This window comes from Echeneis naucrates, chromosome 11 (genome assembly GCF_900963305.1).
Source record: "Echeneis naucrates chromosome 11, fEcheNa1.1, whole genome shotgun sequence".
In the NCBI taxonomy this organism is placed as follows: Eukaryota; Metazoa; Chordata; class Actinopteri; order Carangiformes; family Echeneidae; genus Echeneis; species Echeneis naucrates.
Genome location: NC_042521.1, coordinates 11,821,608 through 11,832,299, shown reverse-complemented (window position 1 = coordinate 11,832,299; position 10,692 = coordinate 11,821,608). Strand labels below are relative to the sequence as shown.

Sequence of the window (10,692 nt, the reverse complement as noted above, 5' to 3'; positions counted from 1 at the left end):
AATACATATTTGTGAAACCTTTTTCTCGTTACCTCTAGATTCACAACACTTTTCTCTGGACATATTAATTTTTATTTATTATTTTTTATTAATTTTTCGATCAGTCTATGTTTCATATTCGCAAGGCTCATTATTGCTCAAAATGGTACTATAGTTGTGTGGCTATTACAACCTCTTTTCTAATACTGTTTAAATGTTTTGGGCCTTAACGACCTTTATCCATGTATTACATTGGGTGTACAGGGAGTTTATTACTCAGTGTCAGTGCTGAATATGTATGTATCTGTGAAACTTTGCCTTAATCTTCACGTTTCCCCCAGTTAACAACAATGACCGAATGATGAATTGTTCCTGTGCTCTGCATTAAATGCTTTGATATCATTAACATGAACCCACTGAAGTGTGAGGAACTGAAAGATTTGCTGCCAATTTTAACTTCACCTTTTTTTTCCCTTAGCCACTTTTCATAGATCAGTAGAGCTGCAAACTACATGTCTGTTATTTGAGGATTTCAGCCCACCAACTTGTGTTTGAGTGAGTGTTTCACCTCAGCAAATCCTCTCCAACGTCTGCAGAAAACAAGTGAAATCATTCTGCACAGTATCTTATTAGCTGTAACTATTAATTAAAATTGGTGTGACTAGGCATACCTCACCAAAATTTTACAAATACATTTAATTTTCTCTGAAACATTTGTCTTTCTTTTCCGTATTTCAACCTGTGACTGCTGACGTACAATGAGGGTGTTAATAACCCCAAGGCAGGACTTCCAGGAGAAACTGAAGTGTGATGCAACACAAAAAGGGTATCAGTTCACCATAGCAATTGTGCCACATGTGTGGTTGCTTACTTTGGGGTCACGGAGGAACAAAGCCTTTTGGAGAAGAGCATTGATGTCTCCGATTGGAGGGTAGTGCATTAGCAGGCCAAGGCATGTCTGGAAGTTACTAGCAGTGACTGAAAAAAAGAAACAAATGCACAATTAGTGAGGGTGACAATTGTTTAATTATCTCACCAGAGGTCCCTTTCAAATAAATCACATGCCGTATTTGCACCATGTCAGAGTTTGAACTTCCCTATTTAACTGATGCATAGTATTAGAGATTGCGCTCTGACTTCCTATATTGTGTTTGCAGCTACAACTGCATCTTGCTTAACAGAGCACACAGTGAGGTGTGCCTAAAGTTTTACTATCAGCTCTTGCATCTCTTAAAAAAAGCAAACCCTTTGTTATAACAGAAGTGAACTACTTTGGGTTAACAACGTCAGAGTTTTGTATTCAATCTTGGGAACTTTGGAATCTGTAGGGCTAAGTTTATTAGCAAAGATCCACAGTTTGGTATAAAAAGCAAGATGATTCCATCTGATTTAATGAAGTTGAAGAAAACCCATTTGTCAAGGTAGGTGCTTCTTATACAATTAAATGTGGGAAAAAAAACAAAAACAAATACATGTGGCACTATTGGATTATTTCAGCAATAAATGGGGCATACGGGCATCTCGGATATACAGCAGCATGGCCACAAAGATGTAGTCCACCAGATCCAGAGTTATGCTGTCAGCAAACAGAGCATCCCACACCACCAGCAAGTCCTGGAGGGGAAACTCACGACCGAACAGCAGACGTACCCAACGACTGATGGAGAGAAAGACACACACTGTAACTATTTGTGTACAGCGAAAGGGTCAAGAGAAGGATTAGACAACCTGGAACATTGTGTGTAAATACTGACATGCCGTAGATCTGTGGTGCAATCTCCAGTCGATTGAGGTGCATGTGCAGTTCCACATCATGCTTCTTCACCAGCTGGTCCTGGATGCGGTTGACTTTGGTCACTATGGCAACAGATGGCCCTGAGTCCTGGGGCCGGGCGAATGGTATGCTGGTCAGCATCTCTTCCTTACCCTTGAGGAGTAGATCATTATGCAATTCGTAAATAATTACATTAACATGAAGTAAAAGCATCTGTGTCTATTTGATAAAAATCTACCCATTGAAAAGAAGCAAGTGACAAATATACTATCTTTTAAGGAGGATTTACAGGCATGTGTATCTAATCTTGTTTGATGTGTGTTGCAAATGCAAACCACAAAGAGGATTTTATTGTGAAGCAAAATTGGTCGCAAGAGGCAGACATCATCTGCATAACAAGACAACAGCAATTTTCAGCTTTGAATACAGCAGGCAAAAGCATAACAAAAAGGTGAAGCCCCTGTTAATGTGTGCTGTAATAATAAACCATACTCTCAGTTACCACCTCAGGTGCCATGAAATCAACTAGGATTGAAATGTTAAGGATTACATTGGCACATTAATGTTGTATGTTGCATTAAGGTTGACCACCTTGTACCGTGTCCCAATGCAAAGTGTCAAAAGCCGTTCTTTATTGCAAACTAACCTTCCTCACTTCCCGCTCAAAGCTTGAGAACCATGGCTCTGCTGTCTCCATCAGCTGTGAGAACATAGCACTGTTGACAGTAGTGTGGTTGAGTGTATATGTGGCGGAGAAAGAAAACAATGACACGTGTAAACAAATTGCAATTATTTGAAAATTAATTACATTTCTCACTCCGGGCACATTATTCTTATCAGATATTTGTACATTATGAAGACGGTACTCACTAGGCATCATGCTCCAGGTACTCTGGATCCAACAGACACTTCATCTCCTCACTGTAGAGAGAAAAGAGTCAGATTAAAGTGATCTTTCACCAGATAACGCAACTGAAGCCCAGAGAGATCTGTGGGTGTTTGTAGTAATAAAAGGGTGAAAGCTACAGTTTTACAGCTGTGAGGACTGACCTGGGGCTGGCTGTTTCATTGGCATGCAGAAAGGCTTGATGGTCACAGTGTAGGACAAACACTATGGGCGCCAGCAGCTCATGCATCCCCTGTAGATAGACCAGGGAGACCAAAGTGAAGGAAGGGGAAGATGAAAGAAGGCAGGTGTAGAGAGAAAACACGGTTCATTTCGGGTCAGTCTTTCTTTAAAAGCGATGTACGCGGTTTCTAATCTGCAATGACAGATTTAATTTAGATATTGTTAGCCACTACCCCGCCATATGTCACTTTCACTTTGCAAATAAGATGCTGTACTAGTCACCTATTCATTTTCTGGCACCTGTAACAGATCCTGATAATGATTAGCTTACAAAGGCATTTTTGTTCTTTCTGTGTGAGCACTGAGAAGCCAACGCACACATGCACCTAAAAGATATATAGGTGTTAAAAGGATCTGTTTTCAAACACTCAATGACAAGCTAACCTTTACCTTAAAGTGTAGATGAGATGTCGGGACAATTTGTCACATGTTCATACCTGTTTATACAGCAGCTGCTCATTTTCTCTGGCATAACAGAATAGAATGTCCGTCAGCTTGGTCCTGACATCCTCATCCTGGAAGTAATGGATCTCAGGGAACCTTATAGAAATATTAGAAAATAAAACAGAGCTGAGGTTTACTTTATGCTGGTGGCAGAAACGAAATCATTTTAAATAGACAGGCAATGATACTGACGTTCTCAGCACATCTTGTTTGACCATCCCCTTCAGCTCTTTATCCTGGAAGAACTTGTTCCAAAGGCTCTGGACAAGAGAGAAAACATGTTATGAGTTTAGAAGTTAAAAAGTTCCATTCAATCATTTTAATTATCAAGACTATATTCTTCATATATACTGACCTGTATGCTTGCATGAACTCAAATTCTTTAAGCTAAACCCGCAATTAATGTAAATGTACCAACTGAGAAAAATTAAATGAAAACCTCACTATTTACTCTATCGTTGGTTAAATTTTTTTTTTTAATCATTCTTTCTAGAAACGCCCTGTTACAGTCTATTTTACTTTGCATCGCTGTGATGTTGCATTGCTGTTACGTTAATATGAGTGTGGCTGTGTGCATGTACATATCATCACTTAATAAGATGGTTTGAAAAAATGGTTTTTGGTCTTTTTTTTTTTTTTGTATACAATTTATTTATCGCCCAATCCAAAATCATTTAAATGGCTCAATAATTACAAAATAAATTCTGCTGAATCACTGAAACAGTCTAATTATAATAATGAGTCTAGAGGGAATGCATTAGGGTCACATTTTAAATGCAAATATGAGGCAGTTGATGAATAGATAAAAAGAGACTGAACAACACACATATGCACACGCACGTCCACACCTACCCCTTCATCCTGGGATAGTGGGTTGTTGACAACCAGGTCCTGCTGGCCTGCAGCCTTGCGAGGGTTTGTGATGTGCTGAGACATAAATGAATACAGATCAGTGCATCACCATATTGTGACCCGAGTTTGAATTAGTATGGCAACAATTTGGTTTTAAAAGTTATGAAAAGAGGGACTTTATCAAATAATTCATAAAAATCATTAAAATAAACATTTATTTGGGCCAACAGTTCCTCAAGAATAACTAACAAGTTTACACCATAAAAAAGCAGTTATATAAAATAGCCACAGAGTGGTGCTCTCACTGTTTCTTTGATCTTCTCATACTGTCCCCGGAGCTCCTTGGTCTTGTTGATCCACTGTCCCTTGTCTTCAGGAAGAACTTCCAGGTACAACTGCAGACACACAAGATTCGTTCTCTCAACATGAATTTCCCTCACAAACTGCCAGAAACGCTGACTATTAAGTGGCAGAAAAAATTGGCAGGGCCTCTTTCATCAAATCTCTCTAAATTTGGCACTTACCTTCCAGCATACGCTCCGAAAGCGGCTGCTCCTCAGTCGACCGTTGATACCTGCCTGCCGGATCCTGGCCAGGTAATTACTGTTGAGGAACAAGTCGTCCCATTCTTTCCTGCAAGGTGGAGGGGAGACAGAGGACGTGGAGATTTATGAGATTCTCAAACCAAATTGGGCAAGGTCTTCCATCTCATGTGTCATCCAGCAGTAAAGTGGGAGGCTGGAGCGGTGATTTGGGCCAAGAGTTTATGGTAAACTCACATGAGAAAATACTGGAAACACTCACCTGTATGAGAGGAAGGTTGACTGAGACTGTGAGTTACTGCTGCTGTCAAGAGATCCTCCTGTTCAAACGGGCACAGACACAACCACAAGGGGGTGATGTACACAAGGAGTAAAACTAGATGACAAAGTGAACACGGCCATAAACAAAAACATAACCTTTGACTACAGTAATAAGAAGTGGCCTGTTTACTGCCTCCTAATGACCCATCAGTTTTTTGTGGGAATCTTTTTTTTTTTTTTTCCCCCATGTCATGCAGGAGACAGGAAAGAGCCAGAGGGAAGCAAAGTGATGGCAGAAAGAACGTCTGTCTTTATTGGTGGTAATAAGTCTAATTTGGCCTGCAGGTGAACACAGATTCAAGTCAGAGAGCTGTCTATCAACATTAGTTACAGGAGTAGATCATTCCACAGGGACACTCAGTATGAATATTCATCAGTAACATACCAGCCCCCAACATTTACTCATTTACTCTCTCTCACGTAAACATAAAAAAACATCTCAGCCTGGAGGCGTTGCCAACCACGTCTATGACTCACTCTTCTCAGTCAGTTTCAAAATTTCTTTTTTCTTTTTAATCACTTCATGTCTAGTGGTTTAACTGATCATGACTTTCTCCTATACTCTGTGTCTCATCAACTGGTAGCAGCTTCTTTTAGGGCTCACTAAAATATACAGAAAAACACAGGTTGGATCCAATGTAAGCTAATGTTACGTTGTGTTTCCGAAATGTGTCTGAAGAGCTCATCTTTATGGCAGGATGCAAAAAGAAAAAGAAAGAAAGAAAGAAAAATTCAACGCTGAGCAACATCAGAGTCGACATACTGCTGTGGATCTTGTTGAAAGTGTGTAGAGGGTCAAACCCTGTCTCCTGCTGCTCATCTGTTTGGAGCGGGTGGCGAGTCTCAAAATTGGGATGCTGCATGACCACGACCCAGCTGGACCTGGAGAAGGAAATGGTAAAGAATACAGAAATAAGCCATGACTAAAGACAATCACTGTACTACAAACCAAACTATTGAAGTCCAAAAGGTCTCATACCAAAAGACCTAGTGATAAAGGTTTCCTCTGTTCAAAGGTCAATCTCCATATCAGGACAGTCAGTTTGGAGTCTTTGTTGACAAGTATCTTCCCTGTTTAAGTCTTCACAAGCTGTTTTCTCACTGACCCCAACCGCCGACCTCTCCAAGGTATAGTTAAAAACTAGCTAGTGATCAATAACCATCCATGCTTGCAATTTATAAATAATCACACATGAACTGGTATCTCAGCACTTACTGTCACAGCCTTTTGATTCCCCACAGCCTCAGATGAAAAGGACGATTCTGCAAGTTGAGGGAAAATAAACATCTTCAGCATGAAGGAAAGTAAACAACAAGCAGTTCAAAGGTCACAACATAATTTAGTCAGCTATAAAAAAAAAAGTGTCAGTGTAGTTGAACAACAAATGTGATTTAGCAACTATAGTGCCCTCAGGTGCCCTGACGTCTAGACGTCTAGGTGCCTAGAATCAAGGAGCTGTCGTTTTTTTAACACTGACGGTCAAATAGAAAACTGCTCACCTTCTGAATTTTACAGAATGTCACAGCACAAAATGAAACAGGCAGTTTTTAGTGAGTGATGAATGGCTTAAATGAACAGGGGCTGCTTGGTGCTTCACCATCCTCAAGATGATATATTAAAGCTAAGCAGTTGTGCTAGTAAGATTACTAAGCAGGCAAATTGGGGCATTAAATAGATATTCTGATAAAATTGGGCTTGTCTTCAAATACACTGCAAAGTTTATCAGTAAAGATTAATGACTTATTCCCAGGCAATCAGTTGTTACATAAAAAATGCAAATATACAAGAATCAGTACTAATTCCCTGTTTTCAAGTGCTGGTTAATCTGTGTCACAGTATAGCATGTACTCACATTGTAAATTGCAAGTGCTCTGAAAACTTTACAAAGACAATGATAACAGCTACAACAACCAGTTATTTCTAAGCATATATTTATCTAACCAATCAGTTCAGTCCACAGTGGCCCCCAGTAGATTATTGATCAACTTGATTATTACTTAATTTATTATTAACAATTAATAATCAGAAAAAGAAATTAAAAGACAACAATAAAGAAACTGTGCTCATTTACTTGAAATGTAGCTTGTTAAAAGTCTCTGAAACAACTAATTACCACAAAGATTAGTTTAATAATTGCAATTACATTACATTTTCAGTAATTAATTATTCACATCATTTATCATTGCAAATACAAATGCATAAAAGTATACACAAGAAAACATTACATTTAAAATACAATAAGAATCACGTAAACCCTGAGCCAATCCTTCTCTGCCAACAAACCCCGCTCTGCGAAAAGTTTAACTTTCTCTCAAATGGAACAATCTAGGTTAACCAATTCTGCCTCCATCCTTTATCCGGCTTGGGATTATTCCCACGTTTATGAATATGGTTAGCCGGATGCACAGGCCTAGAGAATAGCACGCTTCCACAGAGCATTATGGGTTTTTTTTCTTATTAATTGTGGAAATAACACAACAAAGGCATCTCTTAAACCTATTAACTATGTGAATGGAACACCGTTCAATAAATCAGCTACACATGGCATCAAAAAATAAATTATTTTATATGCATAATGTATGTGCCTGTTTTCTTAGGAAACATCTGTTCTCCTCAAAGACTAATGCTCTCCTTAAGTCTGTGCAGTTCTCCTACTTTCCCTCATAAAAATGACATTATACCATTAAATAATTGTAAGTAATCCACAACTATAGGGAAAAACAGAAAAGAGGAATGTTCTGAGTAGGTATATCCAATAATAGCCCATTTCTTGCTTTTACTTTGAAAGGTTGTCATGAAAGATTTCAATTCTCCTGAGCAACTGCAAAAATAAAAGTAGTCAACTTGCACAAAATATTAATTTATATTATTACATTCTGTCTAAAATCTGACTCAAAGGATATTTTAAGGCACATTTTTCCCAGCAGGCCAGCAAACACAAGCAGTGCTTTATCCCATCTTTCCAAAAATAAAGTCATTCTAAACTTTGCAAAGAGGCCATCACAGATCACTCACTGTGCTTTGAGGAGGCATGTCTTGTGTGCATAAGCCTTTGTGAGTGAGTGCAAGATGATGCAGGTAGAAGACTTGAGGCCTTGCCGTGTTAGCACAATCTTGCCTGAAGCAAGTCTCCTCTTAGCCTTCTGCTGCCTTCATTACTTTTCCCAGTGTCGAACGTGAAACGACATCCTAACTTTACTACATAATAATCAAGGCAAATTAGCTTCTGCATAATTTACTCCACAGCACCTGGAGACACCTCAATAATTCAAAACACGAATCTTTCATGAAATAATCAAATCAATACATAATGAAATGCATAAATAAATCAACAGACAAATAACACTGCGTCCATCTGTTCTGAGGTAGAGGATCTGTTTCTGGGATTTACAACAACAAGCACATGAAGATAAATCTCCAAACTGTAGCCATTACATTATCTGGTTACATACATAACACTTCATGAACCAATTTGATTGTGATTGCCTCAAACAAGATTTCACAGGAGCAACACCAATGCTTTTGATTGTGTAAAGCATACCAATATCAAGTCAGACACCCTCACCCCAAGCCTCTTCCTTCAATAATGCTCATGAATGTGGACTACATAATAATTCCTCATCTCCTGCAACATACTCTGAAAGGGACCACAACTTGAGCCAGACAACTCAAGTTGGGCAGCAACACATTCTTTCCTGTCATGAGAGGATCCCAGCACCGTGTTTCATCTGAAGGGAAACAGGAGCAGCAGAGTGTCTGCGCTCATTTGGCAATCAAGTGGACAAAGTAAAATTCAAGTCAGCTCTTCAAAACATACAGGCAGTTTTTGGTCCCAAATTAAGATATTTTTCATGCCTGCTCCAAGCTCATTGGCCTAAAAGCACAGTGGCTAAAGTATTCTGAAACTAAACCCAGATTAGTCAATTGTGTTAAATGTTTTGCTGAAGCGCCTGCAAAATTTCCATTAAGAGACTGGACGGAATTACAATACGAGCTTCTCTAAAAAATGCTTCCCATCAATTTCAAAAAAGTCCAGAGTTTACAATTTAGTAATGATATTAGCCATCAGGCAAACGCATTCACCAGCCTTTATTTCAGCTTATAACCATTGCCAGAGCAGTCTAATGTGAAACAGATTCAGAAGACGAAACAGGGCATGGACTATTTAGAAGATGAATATTCAAAAAGGATTCAGCAAACGGTGATGAGCGAAGCTGTCACTGGCAGCTACAGTCACAGCAGCAGATTGCAGCTCAGTCAAAGTGAAAACCCTCAGTTAAACAAACTCACATGCCTCTACTTCAGCATACAGTGAGAGCCGAGGAGCCCTCAGTCACATGCTTCAAAAGACCTTGAGAACATGCTTGAGATCTTAACCATAGCAAAAATACCATGACCTTACCGGGTGTTAAACTTATTCAATGACCACACATGACAAGGGGGGGGGAATGAAAGAAAAAAAAGGAAAAAAAAAAAATCAAAATAAGATTTTGTCTTTATACAAGTAGTAAAGCAGAGCTTCCCAACCCTTAGGGTCAAGACATCCACAAGGAGTCACAAGATGAATCTGAAGAGTGGCATGTGTTCCCTCACTGTTATTCCCATAAACCTAGTAGAATAAAATTATTATGAAGGAAATGTGCGCAACTGACTCGTGCAACCACTGCTCAGAGCTGGACAGCAGCTATGTTTTGACAGGTCGCAAATCAAAATGAGTGCCAAACTGCCAAACACTGAACTGAAGAGGGAACTGTAATGAAAGAAAAACAAGGAAGAAACATGGAACATGGTGTGATTTGCAGAAACAGACCCTGAAGTTCAGCCAGTGCTGACCTGAAACTCATTTCCTCTCACTGTTTCTGCTGGTGTGTGCAGTAAATGTGAAGTGTCTCTTTGGGCTATTTAAGTAAACAGCTGATCCTCTGGACTTTCCAAATAGCCTACAGACAAACACATACTCTGTACGTGTTTTTCTCTGTGAAAACTTTCGGTCAGGCTGGAAAGGGGTGTAAAAACGAATTAAACGGTGGAAGGCCAGGCGGGGCTGGCTGTTCCCAGCCCTCAGCACCCCGGAGTGCAGCCTGCACAGACAAACCGGCCACGTTTTATCTCTAATTTTAACTTTCTTATTCAAAGCCTGCAGTGGCAATGTAGCTACAAGCTGACACACAAGCCAGACAGCGTCCCTCCGCGGTGCATCACGGATGCAGATGGTATTATCGGTGCAGCCGGGGCAAAACGCCAAACTACAGCTAAAGCTAGATCCGAGTCCCGTGTCGGCTCCGGGGCGGCTGAGGGAGGCTGAGCCGGGTACATGGACTCACGGACACATGCTGCAGAGGTCTGCGACGGCCCGATGGGACTCCAGATGTCGGGAAACAGGTGAGCTAAAGTGCCCTTAGCCTGGCTGTTAGCACAGCAAGCTACGACCAGCCGACGCGCGGGCCTGTCGCTACTTCCGATATACACGCGCAGCTGCTCTAAAAGCGCGAAACACAGTGGGACGCGCGCGCACTGGGTGACGCACAAGTGACCGCGGGCCGGTACCGGAGCCGGTTCAGGTACCTGTTCAGTTCATGCAGGACTCCTCATCCTGCCTTGTCGGACTCCGCTGATTTGTAAACAGTGGTGGGTCAGGCGGATGTGCTGC

The 10,692-nt window shown here is 40.4% G+C and overlaps 1 protein-coding gene across 4 annotated transcripts in view; it reads right to left on the bottom strand.

Moving 5' to 3' along the window:
• tbc1d5 (TBC1 domain family, member 5) overlaps nt 1–10,692 on the bottom strand; it is an 18,045-nt gene extending 7,353 nt beyond the window's left edge. For all 4 annotated transcript variants that reach the window (XM_029514768.1, XM_029514767.1, XM_029514766.1 and 1 more), the window contains exons 1-15: nt 10,608–10,692; nt 6,258–6,304; nt 5,805–5,923; nt 4,983–5,040; nt 4,703–4,811; nt 4,484–4,573; nt 4,179–4,253; nt 3,519–3,586; nt 3,320–3,422; nt 2,804–2,892; nt 2,624–2,674; nt 2,400–2,469; nt 1,734–1,906; nt 1,494–1,636; nt 851–957 (exon numbers count right to left, since the gene is read on the bottom strand). In XM_029514768.1, the coding sequence (XP_029370628.1) occupies nt 851–957; nt 1,494–1,636; nt 1,734–1,906; nt 2,400–2,469; nt 2,624–2,674; nt 2,804–2,892; nt 3,320–3,422; nt 3,519–3,586; nt 4,179–4,253; nt 4,484–4,573; nt 4,703–4,811; nt 4,983–5,040; nt 5,805–5,904 (1,236 nt within the window). In that variant the 5' untranslated portion in view covers nt 5,905–5,923; nt 6,258–6,304; nt 10,608–10,692. The remainder of the gene's footprint in view (nt 1–850; nt 958–1,493; nt 1,637–1,733; nt 1,907–2,399; nt 2,470–2,623; nt 2,675–2,803; nt 2,893–3,319; nt 3,423–3,518; nt 3,587–4,178; nt 4,254–4,483; nt 4,574–4,702; nt 4,812–4,982; nt 5,041–5,804; nt 5,924–6,257; nt 6,305–10,607) is intronic.